The 27,991-nt window shown below is 44.2% G+C and overlaps 1 protein-coding gene across 2 annotated transcripts; it reads right to left on the bottom strand.

Moving 5' to 3' along the window:
* Nucleotides 1-95: 95 nt before the first annotated feature.
* AMDHD2 (amidohydrolase domain containing 2) lies at nt 96-27,991 on the bottom strand. Of its 2 annotated transcripts, XM_069982068.1 has the most exons (11): nt 27,781-27,990; nt 15,083-15,219; nt 11,735-11,874; nt 9,931-9,985; nt 9,047-9,259; nt 8,721-8,809; nt 6,579-6,723; nt 6,302-6,409; nt 4,623-4,691; nt 3,880-3,981; nt 97-2,592 (listed from the first exon to the last, which is right to left on the bottom strand). In XM_069982068.1, the coding sequence occupies exons 1-11, from the start codon at nt 27,861-27,863 to the stop codon at nt 2,510-2,512; spliced, it is 1,224 nt and encodes a 407-aa protein (XP_069838169.1). In that variant the 5' UTR covers nt 27,864-27,990; the 3' UTR covers nt 97-2,509. The 2 variants fall into 2 exon arrangements, with proteins under 2 accessions (XP_069838170.1, XP_069838169.1); XM_069982069.1 differs by lacking the exon at nt 6,302-6,409 and having other exon boundaries at nt 96-2,592; nt 27,781-27,991.

Genomic DNA, 27,991 nt, shown 5'->3' with positions numbered 1-27,991 from the left:
GGGTCCAGGATTGTATCACAAGTCGCAGTGACATCCCAATCTTGCAATGAACTTAAAAAAAATTAGCAGTTGTACTAAAAGTCTTTTACTTACCCTTCCAAAATGGTTGCACCAGACAGTCTTTTAAAAGAACAGAAAGGCCACAGGATGAGCGTATAACAGTATATTTATCCTCTCAAAATCAGTTTATAGGAAATGCAATGAATGTCATACATATTCTATGATAAAGGTTAGCGGAGTGTAGAGATGAAGCGTGTCATATAAAGTGAAATCGCAGCTTAATTTGTAGCACAGGGGTGGGGGAACCTGTAGCCCTGCAATTGTAGTTGTCCAACAGCATGTGGATAGCATTTCTACTAATCCGAACCATTTTTCTACTAATGTCACACAGTATTTCTTACAGACCAATCCACTGTGGAAAATCTGCAGGGTACCAGCCCCATGTGAATGTACCCTTCCAAATAGAAGGACCAGACAAAAGTAACACAAAGAATGATTGTGAGAAGAAGCACCTTAAAATAACATTTTTATTTTAAAGGGATACTCCAGCAAAAAAAAAAAAAAATTCTTTCAAGTTAACTGGTGTCAGAAAGTGCCAAAGATTTGTAGTTTACTTCTATAAAAAAAAATCTCCAGTCTTCCAGTGCTTATCATCTGCTGTATGTCATGCAGGAAGTGCTGTATTTTTTCCAGTGTGACACAGTGCTCTCTGCTGCCACCTCTGTCCATGTCAGGAACTGTCCAGAGCAGCAGCATATCCCCAAACCTCTCCTGTTCTCCAGACTGCAACGAATACACCATTTCCTACAGGACATACAGCAGCTAATAAGTACTGCAAGACTTGAGATCTTTTAATAGAAGTAACTTACAAATCTGGTACCAGTTGGTTTGAAAGAATTTAGTTTTTTTGCTGGAGTATCCCTTTAATTCTGTGTTGCTTTCTGAATATCTCTATATATAATTACACAGAGCTTTGTTATTCTCATACAGAGTTCCAAAGCTCCTTCAGAGACATATAATAACATTTCCCAACCTGCAGCCACCACTAGGGGATCATAGGAGATCACTGATTACTGTTAGGGTAGAAGCCCGCATCCTGCTTCTCTCCCCATCTTCAGGTATGTTCCCACTACAGAACACGAGCCGAAATTTCAAGCGGAGTTCACGTGGTGAACTCTGCTTGAAGTTCCGCCTGTCCCATAGACTCAATGATATTTTGAAGCTCAATCCACCGTCCGCCCAAGGAAATGACATGTCAATTCTTTGAGCGGATGGCAGATTAAAGGGGTTATCCAGCGCTACAAAAAATGGCCACTTTCTTCCAGAGACAGCCCCACTCTTGTCTCCAGCTTGGCTGGGGTTTTGTAACTCATTTACATTGAAGTGAATGGAGCTTAATTGCAAATCGCACCTGAACTGGAGACAAGAGTCGTGTTGTCTCTGGAAGAAAGTGGCCATGTTTTTGTAGAGCTGGATAACCTCTTTAAGCTTTACAATTATTACTATATTCGGCCAATTATCGCTCCGTGTAATAAGGCCCTAAGTCTAGGGGGGCCAATTGCTGTGGGGTAGGGCAGCAAGCGAAGTGTTTAACCCAGTTCTATCTACCAAGTGACTGATGGGGGTCTGAACACCCAGACTCCAACCAATCAAAACATTTTACATGTCTGTGTGTACAAAGATTTTTGACAGTAATGCTTTAATGGCCTAGTCTCATGAAGACATAGAGAGGGGGGGGCATACTCAGGATTCACCTCTACAATTCAGAAGGGAGATCCCATTTGTTTGAGCAGCTTTCATTGAAATGGACTTGTGCTTTCCTTATATTACATGGACGACAATCCATCTACATGATAACAGTACGTTCCCCCCTTCAAAATTAGCAGGGCCAGAATTCAGTAAGGGATTGTCTAATGACACTATGGAACAGCCCCTTTAATGAATATTATCGGTTCAGGTTCCATAGGGTTTAAGAAACATGGACGCTTTCTTTCGGAAACAGCGCTAAGTCTGTCCCAGGCTGTGGCTGGTAATGCAGCACAGCTTCTTTGAAGTGCATGAGGCTGAGATGCAATATCACAGACAACCTGTGGACTGGAGTGTCACTCTTTATGGACAAAGGTGCTGTTTTCACAATCCTGTTGAACCACTTCGATAACTTCTGGCCATCTTAGGATGCTGTAAACATTAAAAGACACAAAATGGCTGCCTCCAGTAGTAATAGTTATGGCAGTACCTCTGAGTGCACATATCGCAATGTACAGATGGCTTTAGGATCATTTGATTGTTAAAGCTTAGCAACTTATTGCCCATGTTTCCTTCAGCAGTCCTATAAGGGCTCATTCAAGAACAGAAGTGGATGCATAATGGCAGAAGCTGGACTCTGGCGACATCTGGTGGCCATCATCAGGTCATGCACAAAAGAACTGAAAGGACATCTTCATAGCCAGCAGTCAGTAAATAAGGCACAGTAGCAGAAAATATTATAACGTGACAGCCCTGAGGGTCCTCAGATTGCCCAGGAACTCCAAACTAGTTCTCCAGCTATGTAGGTCGCTTTTACGTTCAGGTTGTCATCCAGCTGTATAAAATCTGAGAATTAAATTGAAGAAACCTTATGAGGGCGGACACAAATATTTCAATGTATAGGAGATGTTAAGCCCCTATTACATGGAGAAGAGCAAATGAGTCAGCAGGTGAGTACAGAGGGGGGGGGGGGGGTAGTGGGGCGCTGCGGGGGGGCACCCTGCCCAGGTGATTGCTAGATCGTTCGGGCAGTCCATAGCAGATAGCAGTGGTCTGCAGCCTTCGCTCCTGTTCCATGTAGTGACGGCTGCAGATCGCTGCTATCTAAGTCGTTTGTCTTTCAACATGTTGAAAGACAAATGACTGCAACAATCAGCCGACATCGTTCATGTCGCCTGATCATTGTCTTCTATTACACCAGACAAATAACGGCCGATAATCGTTTTGTGTAATAGGGCCTTTAGCAAGTATTCTTGTAATGAACCTTTATTCAGCGATTGTTTTAGCCTGTCATCAACATCGGGAAAGAAAAGCAACATCTTAAAACTTTGTCCGATAGTTGGATAAAAGAGTCTTTGTTCAGAAAAGATCTTTCATCGAGCAACAATCTTTCTATGAGAATGTTCTCTGATAAAGCGGTCGTCCCACGCACGGTCATTGATCATGTATGTGCAGAGTGAACACCCGTAAGGGACTAACATGTCTATGGCTGCATTAACTTTTTGAATGGGAAGAAGACAAGTTGCTGCATGATACATCACCATCCGGAGAACAGTAGGATCAGGCATGTTGTATTTCACGCCCAAACATTCCTGTTTTGTCTATGGGGAAGGGTAGGCCGCAGTGGGAGAGCTCTCATTGTAGCTTATCTCTCCAGAAACAAAGGGGTCAGGCGTAATTTTCCTTCAAGCCTGACCCTTATAAGCATCGATAATTGGTGGATAATCAAATTTCGGTGGACATTAGGGAGAGCCTCGTACACAATATATTGGCAAACGAACCTGCAGCGAAAGGCGGGTACAGCCTTTAAAAGTATAAAGTGTATGAGGACCTTAAAGGGAATCTATCAGTAGGTTTATGCTGCCTTAAATGAGTGCAGCATAAACTAGTGAAAGAAATGCTGAATAGTGCCAGTGCTCATGAATATCCAGAACTACTGAGCAGGTGCACATAATGGAGAGGACTACTTGTTGTCCATGTTATTTAGGAGGATAGCTCCGAATCAGCTGAACAATGTAAATGATACATTATTCTGTTTAGCTTCTCGGTTACTGGTTAATGCTACCCTTTTATTGACAGTCACACTTCCATCTAATGTGCATAGGCAGTTTAATTTCAATGTCATTTTCACACCTGCATCTGCTCCGAAATCCAGTGTCCCCTTGCGATGGTGCAGGCCCAGAAGTTGTGCTGGGTGAAGAGATGCGGCTTCTAAAGCCTCCTCCAATGTACAACCTGCACAGAGACACAATAGGTGGCTAAGTGCAAAGGACGTAATAAGTGCAAATTGTTATAAGTCTTATATATAGAGCTGATAAAGGTCAACATAAAGCCAATCTTTCCTAGGATAGTTGAAGGAGTCACATTGGTAACGTATACCTATGCATGTACAATCATTTGCCCCTCCAATATAATAGAGCAACTATTAAGTGTTCACAGAGCACCCCTGGTTATATTACTTAGATCCCCTTTTTAGGGTCATAGTAGTAGATATAGGTTAGTTGCCCGCAGATGTCTATCTCATAAGTCACATAGGGAAAACTGAATGAATAGATTACCAAGGCCTGCATGCCCGAAGCCTTACAACAAGCCAGGGGTCGATATGTGATTTCATTTAACCCCGGCAGCATAATCAATACTCACAATATACAGCGCACAGCAGGGAGTCACCACTGTGTATGAGGGTCAGAGGAGAAGATATATGTGATTACATTGGGGGGGGGGGGGGGGGGTTACAACACCCTGGTGCCCTTACTACAATGCCACAGAGGTCTATTGTCCAGACCCTGCTTACATGATGTAACCTGACCACTATATTACACCCACTGTAGCATGGTCTATCACAGCACCTGGGTTTGTGTGTGTATGTTACTGACCTGTAGCTTCATGAAAGTGTCTTACACACATATCCATGGTAGCAATGCTGCCGGCAAGGGTGCGAGTTCCTTGAAGAGTTAAAAGAAATAATAAAGTTAACCAGGGGATCTCAGACGCTCATGTTTGCAATACATTCTCTTTTTAGTGTTTAGTTTATAGTGTGGAACACTCTGGAAACCATCAACAAGCAGGCTGCTATATTCTATATTCATTTCCACAGACTAGCCTGATTAAAGGGACTGTCCCATCTAGGAAAATCCCTTTCGATATGCTAGGTATGGCATATGGCGGTATGGCGGACCCTTTCTATGAGCCAAAATGGAGAGGCGGGAAAGGAGGAGCTTCCTCTCTGAGTTGATTCAATAAGACTATATAATACATGGGTGCCACAGGCCAAAGTTCTCCAACCTGTGGCAGCTTCCTTTCAGAAATAGCATCACTCTTAGGGTCCTTTCACATTACACGATTTGTTGGCTTGGCCATAAAGGAGTGCTGATCAGCGAGATCAGCTTTTGTTTGCAGTGCCTTTACGTTGCACAAGTAATCGAGTGGCTGGGCTATGCAAACGATCCTTATTTTGTTTGTGCAGCCATGGAAACTGACAGCACGGATATACATATATCTATGCTTTTAGTTTCCAGATCACACAGCAGTGCATACTTACCTAGTGCACTGCTGCTGTGATGTGACATCCTGTTCTCCAGCTCTCCTGTCCAGCCACTCTTTAGGCTGCCCCGGCTGTCAGTCATTCTGGAGGACAACTGGATAGGAGAGCTGGAGAACAACATGCGGGATCACAGCAGCAGCGCGCTAGGTAAGTATGTACTGCTGTGTGATCTGGAAACTGACAGCACAGAAAATGTATTTCTGGGCAGTTAGTTGCCTATGTTGTTATCAGCCTCACATCCTATATTTACACAAGATGATGTGCTGCGATAATGATAAATTTTGAAGCTTGCATTATCCTGCTCCTTAGCTGATCGCTGTCACTTTTACACAAGCCGATTATCGCCTGCAGGAGCATATTTCAAGCAGCCGTATCGACCCTTGTAAAAGTGATTGGAGCTGACTAGTAATACTACACACAACCTGAGGACAGGGGTGTAGCATTAGTCTTGGGTAGCTGCAGCTTGGCTCTCATTCAAGTGAGCAAGAGCTAGCTGAGCTGCAGTTACAGGTCGACACCACTACACATTAAAAGGAGATAAACTGCTTCCGGACCCCTGCCAATCCCCGGCTTCTTTAAATATGCTTGCTCACTTCAAAATCTGTCAGGAAATAATCTGCCATAGACTGCATATCTCTCCGAGTAATAGATGTGAAGCCGATCAGTATTGGTTTACAGTGCAGCTCGGGTCGTCTAATACAGCCTTTAGGGTATGTGCATATGCAGCAGATCTGCAAATTTTCTGCAACTGATTTGCAGAGAGTGTGAACATACCCTTAGGATGCAGTTACACGTATGGCGTTTGCTGTAGATTTAATGCTGTGTAAATCAATGTAACAAAACGATTGAAGGCAGCATCAGATCTGAGGCTAACACAGTCCGAGTGAATATATCCTAAATCAGTTTTTCCCATCATGAATGATGAGAATGGCAGTTTTGTAACAATTCTACATAGTAGAGGCACAGAGCGCCCTCCTTCTAAGAAGCAGTCATTCAGGTCTGACAACTTACCAGCCACATATGCATTGAAACCATCTATTATTATTTCCTGCTGTCCCAGAGTGTGTCTGCCTGGTCCGAGCCCCATGGCCATAATAGCATCTGTCACCAGGACCAGACCTATAATGTAACACAGTGCATGAAAAAAAACCACACACACACACACACACACTTAGCCCAGATATCTTCATAACCCCCTTGAAGAACGCTCACTGTACAATAAGTAATACACTGTACAATGTGTACTTCTTATTCTATGTGACATGGCTCCTTGCTTACACATACTTACCACTGGGGTGGGCACGATGGGCTATCCTCAAAGCAGCCGGATTAGTGTGTATTCCATCTGCTATCATCCCATAATAAACCGTCCTTCCGGCTGGAATCCGATCGCTTGTCAGTAATCCCACAATCCCTGGGTCCCGGTGGTGGAACTGTAAAAAACATGGAGAAAGGGGACTGAGATAAGGGACTTTCTACTGGATGTTTATTGTCAGAAGAAGAACACTGAATGTGTCTGAGATGCCTGACAACAGAGAACAACAAATCCCATTCAAATAGACAGAAACTGGAGACAAGATGAGGTTTAAAGTAGTTTTGGGATTTAAAGCCGGCGATGCACACTAGATGTGTGTCAGCTTAACCATCCAATGTCGGCAGGATGAACTGGTTGTCTCATGTGTATGGGGGCCTCCTGACTCTTAAATAGGCAAAGTGTAACACTTACTGTAAGTGTCTAATCGTATGGGGTCCAACTGATAGGGATCTTAAAGAGAAGGACGTCAGACTGGAAATGAAACTCATGTATACATGCTACCAATCCCCAGAGCTGGCAAAGTACAGCACTACCGCCATCTCCGCTACTCCCTTGTCGACTTGTGCCTGTGTGGTCTACTGCTCCCCCCCCCCCCCCCCCCCCCCGTATTCTCCATATTCCCAGTGGTCAGGTGCCCCTGCGATCAGACACTGAAATATCCCCCCTTTAATAGCAGATGCCAGGGAAGAAAAGGATCGGGCATGTTTGATTTCAATTGTTCAATTCTTTTTTTTTTCTTGCATGGATAGGCCACAGCTAGAGTTTTTTGGCAATGGATTGCGCCCTCCTCTTCATTTAGAACGCATACGTGCTTAACCAAGCTGCATGTATACAGGATTGAAAGAAAAGGAGACAAGGGGCGCATATTGACTAGCAGCAAAAGTTTGTATGAGGGAGGGTGCCAATTAGATAGCACTCACCTGGTGGAGTTGTGCAAGGACATAGGCACAACTCTATTGTGGGCAAACAGATGCCGACACCGCAGCTATTCCCGGGGGACACCACACAGGCAGAAAGAAACACGTACACAGTCCAGCGTATCTATGTGGAATCCACACGGGTATAGCGGGTATAGAGTCCACTCTTTCGCATCGTCCTTTCCTCTTCTCTGCATTGTACTTAGGAGCAGACTCACGTACGATATTCCTGTGCGAATTGCGTAAAGATACACTGAATACGCTGGACTGCGTACATACATACACCGATGGCGTCAGACCGCAGTACGCTTCTCTGAATCACCGCCCCTTGCCGCCTCTCACTTCAGCTCTGCTCACCAATGGAACAACCACTTCTACTACATCACACCTGGACTTTTGAGTAAGATCTTTTGCCTTTAAGCTCCAACACTACTACTTGTATATTTATTTTCCATCTGTATGCATTAATGAAAAATATGTAATACCCTATTGGCAGCGGCGTCACTCCGAGGTCACTGACCCGGAAGTATTGTTAGTAGAGATGAGCGAACCTAGAGCATGCTCGAGTCGATCCGAACCCGAACTTTCGGCATTTGATTAGCGGTGGCTGCTGAACTTGGATAAAGCCCTAAGGCTATGTGGAAATAATGGATATATTCATTGGCTGTATCCATGTTTTCCAGACAACCTTAGAGCTTTATCCAAGTTCAGCAGCCCCAGCTAATCAAATACCGAACGTTCGGGTTCGGATCGACTCGAACCCGAACCTGGTTCGCTCATCTCTTATTGTTAGCTTTTTCTGCACATGTCACTTTTAAATAGATGTCAGTACAACAGTTACTAATACTTGGTAAAGGCCTGTCTGCCATTTAACCGGCCGAAACGCGTTGCAATTAACACTGTTTGAGTTTTACCATTTTGTAGCCTCTCCTCGGGACCACTGTGGATACTACCTACCTATACACCAGCACTGATCCTACTTGTAGGGGTTCGTTTGGTTCTGTGACCCTATGTGGTTCACATCTGTACATGTATACAGGGTCGGCAGAGATCGCATTGGCTAAAATAGGGCTATTTTAGAAGTATGGTCAGCTTCAAGACAGATATACTGAGCCTTAGGACAGGCAATCAATGCATGAACAGTGAGGGACGCCATCAAGAGTGGCACATTGGCCCAGTATGTCATCCATACACCTACCGGCAGCATGGCATTGAAGAGGTGGGTAATAAATGAGGCCCCAGAATTTACAGCATCTTCAGCCTGAGATAAATTTGCCACAGAATGACCTGAAGACAGAGAGCAGAGACGTTATACATCCTATAGCAGGGGTAGGGAACCTTGGCTTTAGCTGTTGCAAAACAACAATTTCTGCCATGCCTAGACAGCCAAAGCTTTAGCTTTGGCTGTCCAGGCACAATGGGAGTTGTAGTTTTGCAACAGCTGGAGGGCCAAGGTTCCCAACCCCTGTCTTATAGCATTTACATATAGTATTCTGTAATGTAAGGGAACATATATGTACACACCTAAGGAGACGCATATCCTGCGCTTCACCAGCTCTTTGATAACCTCCCCACTCCTTCCCATCTCAGGAGCAACAGTGACAATGATGACTCCATCTAAAGTCCCATAAGTCTTCAGGAGCTCCGAGAAGCCCCTCTCGCTGAAGGACCGTAGACAGTGCTCCGGGTGGGCACCCTTCTTCTCTGCGCTGATGTACGGACCCTCCAGATGGATACCTGCAACAATGGCATAATAATGATAAAGACTTCAAGACTCATCAATAAAAGGCTTATGTGAGATAACAAAAGAGAACTAGCACCACGCTAAGGGTCCTATTGGACGAAGCGATTTTTAACGATTAACGACTAACGATAAACGATCGCAAACGAGATTGTTTATTGTTAACCTGAAATCGTTTACCATATTACACAGAACGATAGTCGTTAGTTGCGATCGTTACTATGATCGTTTATTCCTTCTGATCCCAGCAACAATGAACAATGTGCAATTACACTGAACGATTAGTGAACAAATGTGGAACTTGAGCGAACGAACGTGGAATTACAGCGAACGATTAACAATAATTTTAGGTTCAGATCTAAATCAACGGTCAACGACACACGAACGATTTCTCAACCATTGCCTGCCATTACACAGAACGATTATCATTTGAATTCAAACAATACAGCGATTTTTCTCACAATAATTTTTCCGTGTAATAGGGCCCTAAGGCTGCTTATAATATCACAGCTCAATGCCATTGAAGTAAATGGGGCTGAGCTGCAATTTCAGACACAACCTGTGGGGTTATTTTTGGAAGGCAGCAGCCATGTTCTTCTAATCCTGTACAAGTTACACTGGCCTTATAATAGATCTGTAATATATAATATACATGAGGTATCATTACCCAACACTCCAGCCCCGCCTGGTCCTCCATCTCCTACAGTAATCTGTGGAAGCACCTATGGGGGAGAAAAAAGGAATAAATTGCATAAAAGGGGTTACTCAGAATTAGATAAACTACTTGCTACCGAAAACAGCACCAGCCTCGGTTGTCAGGTTGTGTGCGGTATTATGGCTCAGCTCAATTCACATCAATTAAATTGAGCTGTGATACCACACACAAACTGAGGATATTGGTGGCACTATTTCTGGAAGAAAGAAAATGTTTACTAACCAAACAATAAATATGATATACAATAATAAAGGTACTAAAAATAAAGACAACTTTAACCCCCTTAGAGCCCGTTCACACTGAGCAAAACAGGTGGAAATTCTGAGTGGAACTCACACTGCGGACTCAGAATCCCACCTGCTTCACTGTCTCAAAGTGATGTATAGTGCGCCTCTGCTTAAAGAATTGTCAAGTTTTGATTGGAGAGTGGTGGCGCACGAGACATCACAGAGAAAGTGAGGTAGGCGGGATTCCGAGCGCGGTGTGTGGCACAAGATCCGCTTAGAATTTCCACCTGTTTTGCGCAGTGTGAACAGGCCCTGATGCTGTTTATTGCCTTTCAGGAGTTCTTTCTTCACTGAAATCAATAGGGTCTGCAAAACAGCCAAGAAAACAGTACTGATTGCCACTTTAAAGTGTCCCTTGACAAGTTTTAAACTAGTAATTAGATTCAAAGACATTGCACACAATTGCATCCGTTTTTGCATCCTTTTTTTTTTTTTTTTTTTTTAATGTATACAGACGGCAAAAATGTAGTGTGAACCCAGCAAGTAATGGATGAGGGAGCCTAACTTTTAGGCTACTTCTCAAAAATGATTGTCTTCTTGACAGCCGCCATATTGGATAAAGGGCAAGTATGGCAAAGTGGGTCATGTAACATATCAAAGAAGACCACAATTGTCTCAGACATTGATTGCCGCAATCAGATTTCCAATATCTCTTGTGGTTCTAAAGCTGCAACAACAACTCCCTCGTTCTCTGTGATGATTTGTTGTCCATGGTGCTGAACACAAAGCAACTTTCTGTGTTGCTAACTTTAGCACCACTGCAGATATTGGAAATCTGATTGCACAATGGATTATAATCGAGCTATACAATTCTGGTCTTCTCCTATATGTTACACACACCCCCTTTCCCAGGGAAAAAACTTGATCCAATATGGCGGCTTTAAAAATGGCGGCCATGTTCCAGACTTATACTAAAAGATAAGCCCCCTTACCAAATACTTAGTGGGGGATTCAGTTCTCTTATTTTCCCTTTCGTTTCTGGAATAAAAGGATGTCCTGAGACTTCTGAGTTCTGTCTGGATTCTGGTAGCGATACTTATGCACCAAGATATATTGGAAGTACATGATTACATATACCGGGTGAGCCAAATCCAACGCCCATGGTCTGATTTCTGGCCGAAACCCCGGGATCAATGTTCATAAAATAAAAACATGCTATAAAAATCCTAGGGCCCCAGAATCATTCATTGCATAAGGCCAAAGGTTATCCTCGTGTACACTAAGAGCTCTGATTATATAGAATGGAACTGGAGGATGAGCTAAGAAGCAGACATGACAGGAGTGCTATACTATATCTGCTCTGCCAGAATTATGGTCATGAATACGCCGTGCAGTCCTGGGTACATTGCTCTGGAATATGTTGTTGCTATAAAAGCAACATGAAAGATAGATACACACAATGAGTCAGCTAATCGTACATCTGGAGATGGAATTATTTGGTACTGTATGTGAGACTTCTGCCGTCATACCTTGTGGTAGACAGATGAGGGCGATGTTACAATGGTCGGACAGAAAGAGGTCACACCGTGCGGGAGGATACTGCGAGCCACCAGACAGACCCCTTGTCCTGTCTCATCCGTTTCCTGTGAAAAATCCACACCGAACCCTCCTACAGGAAAGAAGGAAAAGGTTACCATAATGTATTTTCAAGGAAAGTTTGCTTTGGTTCTCAAACTCTTGCGAGCGTGGATGGTGGGTTGTACCTGGTGAGTTTAGCACTAGTGAGGCTTCACATACAGTACAGTACTATATAAGACTGCTGGAGTGCATATAAAGTACAGTAGTAGTACAGTCAGTGCACCACCATCTCCCATCCTGTACTGTATAAGACTGCTGGAGTGCACATACAGTACAGTAGTAGTACAGTCAGTGCACCCCCCCCCATCCTGTACTGTATAAGACTGCTGAAGTGTATGTACAGTACAGTAGTACAGTCAGTGCACCCCCCCCCATCCTGTACTGTATAATACTGCTGAAGTGCATATACAGTACAGTAGTAGTACAGTCAGTGCACCACCATCTCCCATCCTGTACTATATAAGACTGCTGGAGTGCATATACAGTACAATAGTAGTACAGTCAGTGCACCACCATCTCCCATCCTGTACTGTATAAGACTGCTGGAGTGCATATACAGTATAGTAGTAGTACAGTCAGTACACCACGATCTCCCATACTGCACAGTGCTGGGATGGGGGGGGGGGGGGAGCGCTATACAGTAAATGATAAGTGAGGAGTCGGTGACTACTGCACTATAATTGCTGGTTTTGTTGAATGTTTCTTGTGTATAATGTATTGTACAGTATATTGCTGTTCTGTAATGTCCTGTATTGTATATAGTGCTGCTCTGTAATGTCCTGTATTGTATATAGTGCTGCTCTGTAATGTCCTGTATTGTATATAGTGCTGCTCTGTAATGTCCTGTAAAGCAGTGCTTCTTAAACTGTGAGGCGGGACTCACCAGTGAGGCGCCCCCTAGTTGTTGGTGAGGCCCAGCTGGGGAGCCAGATTTCACAAAAGTACCTATGATCTGCTCAGTCCTTTTGCTGTTTGCAAAGATCTCCACTTTTAGCAACATTATTAATTTATTTTTTACTTGCTTTATTAGTATATAGAGCTTGGGAGACGGGTGAGAGGTAGCCCTAGCATTACTTTAAGCTTTTAAATGGAGTTTCACCACAGACAGTGAGGCCCAGGCACCCTCTTGGTCAGTCTGGTGACGCCCCGGCATTGCCTTGGTTTGTTGCGTGAGGCTCCAGCAGAAAAAGTTTGAGAAGCATTGCTGTACAGTATATAGTGCTGCTCTGTAATGTCCTGTACAGTATATATTGCTGCTCTGTAATGTCATGTACTGTATATATTGCTGTTCTGTATTGTATTGTACTGTACAGTATATATTGCTGCTCTGTAATGTCCTGTACAGTATATAGTACTGCTCTGTAATGTCCTGTACAGTATATAGTGCTGCTCTGTAATGTCCTGTACAGTATATAGTGCTGTTCTGTAATGTACTGTACTGTATATAGTGCTACTCTGTAATGTCCTGTACAGTATATAGTGCTGCTCTGTAATGTACTGTACAGTATATAGTGCTGTTCTGTATTGTACTGTATATAGTGCTGTTCTGTAATGTCCTGTACTGTATATAGTGCTGTTCTGTAATGTCCTGTACAGTATATAGTGCTGCTCTGTAATGCACTGTATGGTATATAGTGCTGTTCTGTAATGTCCTGTACAGTATATAGTGCTGCTCTGTAATGTACTGTACAGTATATAGTGCTGCTCTGTAATGTACTGTACAGTATATATAGTGCTGCTCTGTAATGTCCTGTACAGTATATAGTGCTGCTCTGTAATGCCCTGTACAGTATATAGTGCTGCTCTGTAATGTACTGTACAGTATATAGTGCTGCTCTGTAATGTACAGTATATAGTGCTGTTCTGTAATGTACTGTACAGTATATAGTGCTGTTCTGTAATGTCCTGTACAGTATATAGTGCTGTTCTGTAATGTCCTGTACAGTATAGTTCTGCTCTGTAATGTCCTGTACAGTATATAGTGCTGCTCTGTAATGTCCTGTACAGTATATAGTGCTGCTCTGTAATGTCCTGTACTGTATATAGTGCTGCTCTGTATTGTACTGTATATAGTGCTGTTCTGTAATGTCCTGTACAGTATATAGTGCTGCTCTGTAATGTACAGTATATAGTGCTGCTCTGTAATGTCCTGTACAGTATATAGTGCTGCTCTGTAATGGCCTGTACAGTATAGTGCTGCTCTGTAATGTCCTGTACAGTATATAGTGCTGCTCTGTACTGTACAGTATATAGTGCTGCTCTGTAATGTACTGTATATAGTGCTGCTCTGTAATGTCCTGTACAGTATATAGTGCTGCTCTGTACTGTACAGTATATAGTGCTGCTCTGTAATGTCCTGTACACTATATAGTGCTGCTCTGTAATGTACTGTACAGTATATAGTGCTGCTCTGTAATGTCCTGTATTGTATATAGTGCTGCTCTGTAATGTCCTGTACAGTATATAGTGCTGCTCTGTACTGTACAGTATATAGTGCTGCTCTGTAATGTCCTGTACACTATATAGTGCTGCTCTGTAATGTACTGTACAGTATATAGTGCTGCTCTGTAATGTACTGTACAGTATATAGTGCTGTTCTGTATTGTACTGTACAGTATATAGTGCTGCTCTGTAATATCCTGTACAGTATATAGTGCTGTTCTGTATTGTACTGTACAGTATATAGTGCTGCTCTGTAATGTCCTGTACAGTATATAGTGCTGTTCTGTATTGTATAGTACAGTATAGAGTGCTGTTCTGTATTGTACTGTACTGTATATAGTGCTGTTCTGTAATATACTGTAGAGATTAAACTGGGCACTTTTCAATGTAATATATGAGTACTGTAGGTAATTTTTGGTGGTTGCTGGAACCAATTAAACACATTTACATTATTTCCTATAGGAAGACACTGCTCTGCTCTCAGGCTGCTCTGCTCTCAGGCTGCTCTGCTCTCAGGCTGCTCTGCTCTCAGGCTGCTCTGCTCTCAGGCTGCTCTGCTCTCAGGCTGCTCTGCTCTCAGGCTGCTCTGCTCTCAGGCTGCTCTGCTCTCAGGCTGCTCTGCTCTCAGACTGCTCTGCTCTCAGACTGCTCTGCTCTCAGACTGCTCTGCTCTCAGACTGCTCTGCTCTCAGACTGCTCTGCTCTCAGACTGCTCTGCTCTCAGACTGCCCTGCTCTCAGACTGCCTTCCGGAACCAATTAAGTTGAAGCCCCGAGGTACCATCTGTACTATCTTACCATTAATCTGGACATCAATGAATCCCGGGGCGATGATCCTCCCCTGGCAGTCCACCTGAACATCAGCTGCACCTTTTTCATCAAAGAAAAGTTTTTCAGGGTTAAGAATCTTCCCTTGTCGCACCCAGAGATCCTCCCTGTAAGATTAAGGGGCAGAGATATTACATCAGGTATACGGCCCAGATAGGGGAGAGTATATAGGAACAGAGAAGAATTAAAAGAATTCCGCTCCACAAAATCATGTGTTTAAGCAGATGCTTCATCATGGTATGCTACACCCCAATATTATAGGGTGCCAAAGAAAGTAAGTATACCCCTACTCTGTATAAAGACCCCAGGTCAGACACCAATGCCCAATGTACAGGCCTCAGACCAAGACCCTTCAGCAGAACTGCCTGTGTGTACAGAGCAGAAAACCCTTGTATACAGACCCCAGACCGGAACCCCCTGTATACAGATCCCAGCACCCCCTGTATACAGACCCCAGACCAGAGCCCCCTGTATACAGACCCCAGACCGGAGCCCCCTGTATACAGACCCCAGACCAGAGCCCCCTGTATACAGACCCCAGACCAGAGCCCCCTGTATACAGACCCCAGACCAGAGCCCCCTGTATACAGACCCCAGACCAGAACCCCCTGTATACAGACCCCAGATCAGAGCCCCCTGTATACAGACCCCAGACCAGAGCCCCCTGTATACAGACCAGAGCCCCCTGTATACAGACCCCAGACCAGAGCCCCCTGTATACAGACCCCAGACCAGAGCCCCCTGTATACAGACCCCAGACCAGAGCCCCCTGTATACAGACCCCAGACCAGAGCCCCCTGTATACAGACCCCAGACCAGAACCCCCTGTATACAGACCCCAGACCAGAGCCCCCTGTATACAGACCAGAACCCCCTGTATACAGACCCCAGACCAGAGCCCCCTGTATACAGACCCCAGACCAGAGCCCCCTGTATACAGACCCCAGACCAGAGCCCCCTGTATACAGACCCCAGACCAGAGCCCCCTGTATACAGACCCCAGACCAGAACCCCCTGTATACAGACCCCAGACCAGAGCCCCCTGTATACAGACCCCAGACCAGAGCCCCCTGTATACAGACCCCAGACCAGAGCCCCCTGTATACAGACCCCAGACCAGAGCCCCCTGTATACAGACCCCAGACCAGAGCCCCCTGTATATAGACCCCAGACCAGAGCCCCCTGTATACAGACCCCAGACCAGAGCCCCCTGTATACAGACCCCAGACCAGAACCCCCTGTATACAGACCCCAGACCGGAACCCCCTGTATACAGACCCCAGACCAGAGCCCCCTGTATACAGACCCCAGACCAGAGCCCCTGTATACAGTCCCTGAAGACTAGTTCTGAGTTTCTCAGGCTGTATACAGGAAAGCTGACGATATATATGAAGCCTGGTTAACACTAGTGTATTACACGCTTATTTTAGTGTCTGTATTACTGCTGTATGTCCATCAGATCTGTGGTCAGTCTGGTAAACTATCACCATAATGAACGAGGCTGAAGTTGGTTTCTTATTCGGCCAGTTTCTTATTCGGGGCTGAAGTTGGTTTCTTATTCGGCAGTTTCTTATTCAGAGGATTTTTCTTTTTCCTGTTTTAGCTATTATGCTTACAGAAAATGTATAATATTCATACCCTACCGTAAGTGAGGGGCCCTGAGAGGACTGGTGATAAAAATGGCAAAAAAGACCCCACGGTTGGCATAAAAATGGGCATGAAAGTAAAACCACAAAATTATTATTTAAAAATAAAATTGACTTTGGGCCACTGATCTCACACTGATAATACACAGCGAGGGATGCCCCGCATCACACCCAAGAGAGTCCAGCCTGGCCCAAAGTGGTTCTGGGTATAAAAACTGGCATCAAAGTGGGCACATAGGCATTTTTTCCTAATTTGAATAAGTAACAGCTGTTTTCAAAGGGTTAAATGAGTTTGGGCCACTGATCTCACACTGATAATACACAGAGAGGGATGCCCCGCATCACACCCAAGAGAGTCCAGCCTGGCCCAAAGTGGTTCTGGGTATAAAAACTGGCATCAAAGTGGGCACATAGGCATTTTTTCCTAATTTGAATAAGTAACAGCTGTTTTCAAAGGGTTAAATGAGTTTGGGCCACTGATCTCACACTGATAATACACAGAGAGGGATGCCCCGCATCATACCCAAGAGAGTCCAGCCTGGCCCAAAGTGGTTCTGGGTATAAAAACTGGCATCAAAGTGGGCACATAGCCATTTTTCATGATTTGAATAAGTAACAGCTATTTTCAAAGGGTTAAATGAGTTTGGGCCACTGATCTCACATTGATATTACACAGAGAGGGATGCCCCGCATCACATCCAAGAGAGTCCAGCCTGGCCCAAAGTGGTTCTGGGTATACAAACTGGCATCAAAGTGGGCAGATTGGCATTTTTCCCAATTTGAATAAGTAACAGCTGTTTTCAAAGGGTTAAATGAGTTTGGGCCACTGATCTCACACTGATAATACACAGAGAGGGATGCCCCGCATCATACCCAAGAGAGTCCAGCCTGGCCCAAAGTGGTTCTGGGTATAAAAACTGGCATCAAAGTGGGCACATAGCCATTTTTCATGATTTGAATAAGTAACAGCTGTTTTCAAAGGGTTAAATGAGTTTGGGCCACTGATCTCACACTGATAATACACAGAGAGGGATGCCCCGCATCACATCCAACAGAGTCCACCCTGGCCCAAAGTGGTTCTGGGTATAAAAACTGGCATCAAAGTGGGCAGATGGGCATTTTTGTCCTATTTTGAATAAGTAACAGGTGTTTTCAAAGGGTTAAATGAGTTTGGGCCACTGATCTCACACTGATAATACACAGAGAGGGATGCCCTGCATCACATCCAACAGAGTGCAGCCTGGCCCAAAGTGGTTCTGGGTATAAAAACTGGCATCAAAGTGGGCACATAGCCATTTTTCATGATTTGAATAAGTAACAGCTGTTTTCAAAGGGTTAAATGAGTTTGGGCCACTGATCTCACACTGATAATACACAGAGAGGGATCCCCCGCATCACATCCAAGAGAGTCCAGCCTGGCCCAAAGTGGTTCTGGGTATAAAAACTGGCATCAAAGTGGGCACATAGCCATTTTTCATGATTTGAATAAGTAACAGCTATTTTCAAAGGGTTAAATGAGTTTGGGCCACTGATCTCACATTGATATTACACAGATAGGCATGCCCCGCATCACTTCCAAGAGAGTCCAGCCTGGCCCAAAGTGGTTCTGGGTATAAAAACTGGCATCAAAGTGGTCAGATTGGCATTTTTCCCAATTTGAATAAGTAACAGCTGTATTCAAAGGGTTAAATGAGTTTGGGCCACTGATCTCACACTACATACACACAGATAGGCATGCCCCCCATCACATTCAAGAGATTCCAGCCTGGCCCAAAGTGGTTCTGGGTATACAAACTGGCATCAAAGTGGGCACATAGCCATTTTTCATGATTTGAATAAGTAACAGCTATTTTCAAAGGGTTAAATGAGTTTGGGCCACTGATCTCACACTACATACACACAGATAGGCATACCCCGCATCACATCCAAGAGACTCCAGTCTGGCCCAAAGTGGTTCTGGGTATAAAAACTGGCATCAAAGTGGGCAGATTGGCATTTTTTCCTAATTTGAATAAGTAACAGGTATTTTCAAAGGGTTAAATGAGTTTGGGCCACTGATCTCACACTGATAATACACAGATAGGCATGCCCCGCATCACATTCAAGAGATCCAGCGTGGACCAAAGTGGTTCTGGGTATAAAAACTGGCATCAAAGTGGGCACATAGCCATTTTTCATGATTTGAATAAGTAACAGCTGTTTTCAAAGGGTTAAATGAGTTTGGGCCACTGATCTCACACTGATAATACACAGAGAGGGATCCCCCGCATCAAATCCAACAGAGTCCAGCCTGGCCCAAAGTGGTTCTGGGTATAAAAACTGGCATCAAAGTGGGCACATAGCCATTTTTCATGATTTGAATAAGTAACAGCTATTTTCAAAGGGTTAAATGAGTTTGGGCCACTGATCTCACACTACGTACACACAGATAGGCATGCCCCGCATCACATCCAGGAGACTCCAGCCTGGCCCAAAGTGGTTCTGGGTATAAAAACTGGCATCAAAGTGGGCAGATTGGCATTTTTCCCAATTTGAATAAGTAACAGGTATTTTCAAAGGGTTAAATGAGTTTGGGCCACTGATCTCACACTACATACACACAGAGAGGGATGCCCCGCATCACATCCAAGAGAGTCCAGCCTGGCCCAAAGTGGTTCTGGGTATACAAACTGGCATCAAAGTGGGCAGATTGGCATTTTTCCCAATTTGAATAAGTAACAGCTGTTTTCAAAGGGTTAAATGAGTTTGGGCCACTGATCTCACTCTGATAATACACAGAGAAGGATGCCCCGCATCACATCCAACAGAGTCCAGCCTGGCCCAAAGTGGTTCTGGGTATAAAAACTGGCATCAAAGTGGGCACATAGCCATTTTTCATGATTTGAATAAGTAACAGCTATTTTCAAAGGGTTAAATGAGTTTGGGCCACTGATCTCATACTGATAATACACAGAGAGGGATCCCCCGCATCACATCCAACAGAGTCCAGCCTGGCCCAAAGTGGTTCTGGGTATTTTGTGAATAAATGTTTAGCGCCGCACTACCCCTTTAAGCAAACAGGGCTAAAGTACTCAGGAGGCATTTGTCAGCATAACAGGATCCCAGAATTAGCTGTCCCATCTCGTCTTATTAAACATTTCTCGGCTAACCCTGAATACATTTCTATAATAACAATACCTGCAGCAATGTTTTCTGCTGACAGGTCTGCTTTAGGCTATGTTAGGCCTCATTCACACATCCATAGTTCAGCCAGTGAATACGGACCTGTAATGGTGGACCGCACTATGAATGTGCAGTAACAGTGCTACGCAGTTTACGGAGCACTATGTAGAAGACAATGATTCGTGCCGCAAATCCAAGTCCGCACTATAATCTATCCTTTATTTTTTTGTAGCGTGGGACGTGGACCTGAACACTTGTACAGATGTGTGAACAGGGCCATTGAAATATATTTGTCCTATGTGTTGCCTGCAATGTCAGGGTCCCCTTGTAGCCATATAGGACCCCTTTGTAGCCAGTAAGACCGCCCTTGTAGCCAGCAGAACCTGATTACGGGAGCATTGATGTCCCTGTACCCAGTGGGATTAGCAGATACATGCTGCAATACTAATGATCGCACTGCGCACGTGTAGGAAGGCCATTCTGGGTACGAGAGATGGCTTTGCCCCCAAGTGCTGACGTCACCATACCCAAGAAGATGAAAGGAAGTAGGACATCACTGTAAGAAAGGTTGCATCATGTGACTGGACCAGCAATCTCCGAGTAAAGCCAACAAGGAATATATAAGTTCTTTAGTTAAGGGTTAATTTTAGTTCTTTTTTTTTCAATTTTTCCAGGAATACCCCTTTAGGCTATGTTTAAACAAAGTAAAAATAAGGGCAAATAATGACCATTATTAAAGGGGAACTGTCAGCCAGTTAGATTAATCTAAACTGCTGATAGCTCCTTATTGCACCAAAAACACCATGGATAAAGGTGTGTTTTACCTTAATCCTCATTACCGTTTCAGTAAAGTTTGGCATTTGCTCCAAAGTCTGGTAAGGACCCACAGGGCATCGCTCTCTGTGTATTCTCAGTGTGATGCGGGGGATCCCTCTCTGTGTATTATCAGTGTGATGCGGGGGATCCCTCTCTGTGTATTATCAGTGTGATGTGGGGCATCCCTCTCTGTGTATTATCAGTGTGAGATCAGTGGCCCAAACTCATTTAACCCTTTGAAAACAGCTGTTACTTATTCAAATTGGGAAAAATGCCAATCTGCCCACTTTGATGCCAGTTTTTATACCCAGAACCACTTTGGGCCAGGCTGGACTCTCTTGGATGTGATGCGGGGCATCCCTCTTTGTGTATTATCAGTGTGGGATCAGTGGCCCAAACTCATTTAACCCTTTGAAAATACCTGTTACTTATTCAAATCATGAAAAATGCCTATGTGCCCACTTTGATGCCAGTTTTTATACCCAGAACCACTTTGGGCCAGGCTGGACTCTCTTGGATGTGATGCGGGACATGCCTATCTGTGTGTATGTAGTGTGAGATCAGTGGCCCAAACTCATTTAACCCTTTGAAAACAGCTGTTACTTATTCAAATTAGGAAAAAATGCCAATCTGCCCACTTTGATGCCAGTTTTTATACCCAGAACCACTTTGGGCCAGGCTGGACTCTCTTGGATGTGATGCGGGGGATCCCTCTCTGTGTATTATCAGTGTAAGATCAGTGGCCCAAACTCATTTAACCCTTTGAAAATAGCTGTTACTTATTCAAATTGGGAAAAATGCCAATCTGCCCACTTTGATGCCAGTTTTTATACCCAGAACCACTTTGGGCCAGGCTGGACTCTGTTGGATGTGATGCGGGGCATGCCTATCTGTGTGTACGTAGTGTGAGATCAGTGGCCCAAACTCATTTAACCCTTTGAAAATAGCTGTTACTTATTCAAATCATGAAAAATGGCTATGTGCCCACTTTGATGCCAGTTTTTATACCAAGAACCACTTTGGGCCAGGCTGGACTCTCTTAAGTATGATGCGGGGCATCCCTCTCTGTGTACTATCAGTGTGAGATCAGTGGCCCAAACTCATTTAACCCTTTGAAAATACCTGTTACTTATTCAAATTGGGAAAAATGGTTCTGTGCCCACTTTGATGCCAGTTTTTATACCCAGAACCACTTTGGGCCAGGCTGGACTCTCTTGGGTATGATGCGGGGCATGCCTATCTGTGTATTATCAGTGTGAGATCAGTGGCCCAAACTCATTTAACCCTTTGAAAATAGCTGTTACTTATTCAAATCATGAAAAATGGCTATGTGCCCACTTTGATGCCAGTTTTTATACCCAGAACCACTTTGGGCCAGGCTGGACTCTCTTGGGTATGATGCGGGGCATCCCTCTCTGTGTAATATCAATGTGAGATCCGTGGCCCAAACCCATTTAACCCTTTGAAAACAGCTGTTTCTTATTCAAATTAGGAAAAAATGCCAATCTGCCCACTTTGATGCCATATTCTATACCCAGAACCACTTTGGGCCAGGCTGGACTCTCTTGGGTATGATGCGGGGGATATTTCTCTGTGTATTATCAGTGTGAGATCAGTGGCCCAAACTCATTTAACCCTTTGAAAACAGCTGTTACTTATTCAAATTGGGAAAAATGCCAATCTGCCCACTTTGATGCCAGTTTTTATACCCAGAACCACTTTGGGCCAGGCTGGACTCTCTTGGATGTGATGTGGGGCATCCCTCTCTGTGTATTATCAGTGTGAGATCAGTGGCCCAAACTCATTTAACCCTTTGAAAATACCTGTTACTTATTCAAATCATGAAAAATGGCTATGTGCCCACTTTGATGCCAGTTTTTATACCCAGAACCACTTTGGGCCAGGCTGGACTCTCTTGGATCTGATGCGGGGGATCCCTCGCTGTGTATTATCAGTGTGAGATCAGTGGCCCAAACTCATTTAACCCTTTGAAAATACCTGTTACTTATTCAAATTGGGAAAAATGCCAATCTGCCCACTTTGATGCCAGTTTTTATACCCAGAACCACTTTGGGCCAGGCTGGACTCTCTTGGATGTGATGTGGGGCATCCCTCTCTGTGTATTATCAGTGTGAGATCAGTGGCCCAAACTCATTTAACCCTTTGAAAATACCTGTTACTTATTCAAATCATGAAAAATGGCTATGTGCCCACTTTGATGCCAGTTTTTATACCCAGAACCACTTTGGGCCAGGCTGGACTCTCTTGGATCTGATGCGGGGGATCCCTCGCTGTGTATTATCAGTGTGAGATCAGTGGCCCAAACTCATTTAACCCTTTGAAAATACCTGTTACTTATTCAAATTGGGAAAAATGCCAATCTGCCCACTTTGATGCCAGTTTTTATACCCAGAACCACTTTGGGCCAGGCTGGACTCTCTTGGATGTGATGCGGGGCATCCCTCTCTGTGTATTATCAGTGTGAGATCAGTGGCCCAAACTCATTTAACCCTTTGAAAATACCTGTTACTTATTCAAATTGGGAAAAATGGCTCTGTGCCCACTTTGATGCCAGTTTTTATACCCAGAACCACTTTGGGCCAGGCTGGACTCTCTTGGATCTGATGCGGGGCATGCCTATCTGTGTGTATGTAGTGTGAGATCAGTGGCCCAAACTCATTTAACCCTTTGAAAATAGCTGTTACTTATTCAAATCATGAAAAATGGCTATGTGCCCACTTTGATGCCAGTTTTTATACCCAGAACCACTTTGGGCCAGGCTGGACTCTCTTGGTTGTGATGCGGGGCATCCCTCTCTGTGTATTATCAGTGTGAGATCAGTGGCCCAAACTCATTTAACCCTTTGAAAACAGCTGTTACTTATTCAAATTAGGAAAAAATGCCAATCTGCCCACTTTGATGCCAGTTTTTATACCCAGAACCACTTTGGGCCAGGCTGGACTCTCTTGGATGTGATGCGGGGCATCCCTCTCTGTGTAATATCAATGTGAGATCCGTGGCCCAAACTCATTTAACCCTTTGAAAACAGCTGTTACTTATTCAAATTAGGAAAAAATGCCAATCTGCCCACTTTGATGCCAGTTTTTATACCCAGAACCACTTTGGGCCAGGCTGGACTCTCTTGGATGTGATGCGGGGGATCCCTTTCTGTGTATTATCAGTGTAAGATCAGTGGCCCAAACTCATTTAACCCTTTGAAAATAGCTGTTACTTATTCAAATTGGGAAAAATGCCAATCTGCCCACTTTGATGCCAGTTTTTATACCCAGAACCACTTTGGGCCAGGCTGGACTCTGTTGGATGTGATGCGGGGCATGCCTATCTGTGTGTACGTAGTGTGAGATCAGTGGCCCAAACTCATTTAACCCTTTGAAAATAGCTGTTACTTATTCAAATCATGAAAAATGGCTATGTGCCCACTTTGATGCCAGTTTTTATACCAAGAACCACTTTGGGCCAGGCTGGACTCTCTTGGATGTGATGCGGGGCATCCCTCTCTGTATATTATCAATGTGAGATCAGTGGCCCAAACTCATTTAACCCTTTGAAAATAGCTGTTACTTATTCAAATCATGAAAAATGGCTATGTGCCCACTTTGATGCCAGTTTTTATACCCAGAACCACTTTGGGCCAGGCTGGACTCTCTTGGGTATGATGCGGGGCATCCCTCTCTGTGTAATATCAATGTGAGATCCGTGGCCCAAACCCATTTAACCCTTTGAAAACAGCTGTTTCTTATTCAAATTAGGAAAAAATGCCAATCTGCCCACTTTGATGCCATATTCTATACCCAGAACCACTTTGGGCCAGGCTGGACTCTCTTGGGTATGATGCGGGGGATATTTCTCTGTGTATTATCAGTGTGAGATCAGTGGCCCAAACTCATTTAACCCTTTGAAAACAGCTGTTACTTATTCAAATTGGGAAAAATGCCAATCTGCCCACTTTGATGCCAGTTTTTATACCCAGAACCACTTTGGGCCAGGCTGGACTCTCTTGGATGTGATGTGGGGCATCCCTCTCTGTGTATTATCAGTGTGAGATCAGTGGCCCAAACTCATTTAACCCTTTGAAAATACCTGTTACTTATTCAAATCATGAAAAATGGCTATGTGCCCACTTTGATGCCAGTTTTTATACCCAGAACCACTTTGGGCCAGGCTGGACTCTCTTGGATGTGATGCGGGGCATCCCTCTCTGTGTATTATCAGTGTGAGATCAGTGGCCCAAACTCATTTAACCCTTTGAAAATACCTGTTACTTATTCAAATTGGGAAAAATGGCTCTGTGCCCACTTTGATGCCAGTTTTTATACCCAGAACCACTTTGGGCCAGGCTGGACTCTGTTGGATGTGATGCGGGGCATGCCTATCTGTGTGTACGTAGTGTGAGATCAGTGGCCCAAACTCATTTAACCCTTTGAAAATAGCTGTTACTTATTCAAATCATGAAAAATGGCTATGTGCCCACTTTGATGCCAGTTTTTATACCAAGAACCACTTTGGGCCAGGCTGGACTCTCTTGGATGTGATGCGGGGCATCCCTCTCTGTATATTATCAATGTGAGATCAGTGGCCCAAACTCATTTAACCCTTTGAAAATAGCTGTTACTTATTCAAATCATGAAAAATGGCTATGTGCCCACTTTGATGCCAGTTTTTATACCAAGAACCACTTTGGGCCAGGCTGGACTCTCTTAAGTATGATGCGGGGCATCCCTCTCTGTGTACTATCAGTGTGAGATCAGTGGCCCAAACTCATTTAACCCTTTGAAAATACCTGTTACTTATTCAAATTGGGAAAAATGGTTCTGTGCCCACTTTGATGCCAGTTTTTATACCCAGAACCACTTTGGGCCAGGCTGGACTCTCTTGGGTATGATGCGGGGCATGCCTATCTGTGTATTATCAGTGTGAGATCAGTGGCCCAAACTCATTTAACCCTTTGAAAATAGCTGTTACTTATTCAAATCATGAAAAATGGCTATGTGCCCACTTTGATGCCAGTTTTTATACCCAGAACCACTTTGGGCCAGGCTGGACTCTCTTGGGTATGATGCGGGGCATCCCTCTCTGTGTAATATCAATGTGAGATCCGTGGCCCAAACCCATTTAACCCTTTGAAAACAGCTGTTTCTTATTCAAATTAGGAAAAAAATGCCAATCTGCCCACTTTGATGCCATATTCTATACCCAGAACCACTTTGGGCCAGGCTGGACTCTCTTGGGTATGATGCGGGGGATATTTCTCTGTGTATTATCAGTGTGAGATCAGTGGCCCAAACTCATTTAACCCTTTGAAAACAGCTGTTACTTATTCAAATTGGGAAAAATGCCAATCTGCCCACTTTGATGCCAGTTTTTATACCCAGAACCACTTTGGGCCAGGCTGGACTCTCTTGGATGTGATGTGGGGCATCCCTCTCTGTGTATTATCAGTGTGAGATCAGTGGCCCAAACTCATTTAACCCTTTGAAAATAGCTGTTACTTATTCAAATCATGAAAAATGGCTATGTGCCCACTTTGATGCCAGTTTTTATACCCAGAACCACTTTGGGCCAGGCTGGACTCTCTTGGTTGTGATGCGGGGCATCCCTCTCTGTGTATTATCAGTGTGAGATCAGTGGCCCAAACTCATTTAACCCTTTGAAAACAGCTGTTACTTATTCAAATTAGGAAAAAATGCCAATCTGCCCACTTTGATGCCAGTTTTTATACCCAGAACCACTTTGGGCCAGGCTGGACTCTCTTGGATGTGATGCGGGGCATCCCTCTCTGTGTAATATCAATGTGAGATCCGTGGCCCAAACTCATTTAACCCTTTGAAAACAGCTGTTACTTATTCAAATTAGGAAAAAATGCCAATCTGCCCACTTTGATGCCAGTTTTTATACCCAGAACCACTTTGGGCCAGGCTGGACTCTCTTGGATCTGATGCGGGGGATCCCTCTCTGTGTAATATCAATGTGAGATCCGTGGCCCAAACTCATTTAACCCTTTGAAAATAGCTGTTACTTATTCAAATTGGGAAAAATGCCAATCTGCCCACTTTGATGCCAGTTTTTATACCCAGAACCACTTTGGGCCAGGCTGGACTCTCTTGGATGTGATGCGGGGCATCCCTCTCTGTGTGTACGTAGTGTGAGATCAGTGGCCCAAACTCATTTAACCCTTTGAAAATAGCTGTTACTTATTCAAATCATGAAAAATGGCTATGTGCCCACTTTGATGCCAGTTTTTATACCCAGAACCACTTTGGGCCAGGCTGGACTCTCTTGGGTGTGATGCGGGGGATCCCTCGCTGTGTATTATCAGTGTGAGATCAGTGGCCCAAAGTCATTTTTATTTTTAAATAATAATTTTGTGGTTTTACTTTCATGCCCATTTTTATGCCAACCGTGGGGTCTTTTTTGCCATTTTTATCACCAGTCCTCTCAGGGCCCCTCACTTACGGTAGGGTATGAATATTATACATTTTCTGTAAGCATAATAGCTAAAACAGGAAAAAGAAAAATCCTCTGAATAAGAAACTGCCGAATAAGAAACCAACTTCAGCCCCGAATAAGAAACTGGCCGAATAAGAAACCAACTTCAGCCTCGTCCATAATGAGGACCCATAAATGCCCATATAATACAGTGATGTGAAGCCGGCCATTGTGTAACCTGTCACAGAGCTCTAAGGAGACAGAGACAGGGTTCAGACTATGCAAAAATAATCTAAATTCCTTCTCATTTCCACATTGGTTCTCTTTTATTCAGTTTTTCTAATTGAAGCAACTCTGCAAAACCCACTAATGTGAACAGGCTCTATAGTCTCATCAGAGCCGCCTTAAAACGACAGCACGGGGCAAAGGGGAGGAGTTTCCATTCCAACCAATCACAATACGACTTTCATTTCTCCACTGCTCAGTGGAATATGAAAGCAGCGCGCTGATTGGTCACTAATGACAACTTCCCTTCTGATTGGTCTAGTTTTGATAACCCTCTCCGCTCCGCCTTCCGACAGCCCTCAGGTGACTCACCATTGTAGTTTATGGTTTCTTAAGATCCGGCAGTTCCTGAACTGGACGATGGGGGCGTCGGACACGGACTTATTAGACGGCATGGCTGGGCATCAATCATCTGTCAGTCAGTCTCTCTCCTTCCCTCATCCTCCACCGTACAACCGCTCACTCGTAGAAAAATCTAAGTCAGTCACATGAGCGCGAGTCACGTGACAGGACATCCTCGCAG

This window comes from Dendropsophus ebraccatus, chromosome 9, assembly GCF_027789765.1.
Source record: "Dendropsophus ebraccatus isolate aDenEbr1 chromosome 9, aDenEbr1.pat, whole genome shotgun sequence".
NCBI lineage: Eukaryota > Metazoa > Chordata > Amphibia > Anura > Hylidae > Dendropsophus > Dendropsophus ebraccatus.
This window is presented reverse-complemented; position numbering and strand designations above follow the sequence as displayed.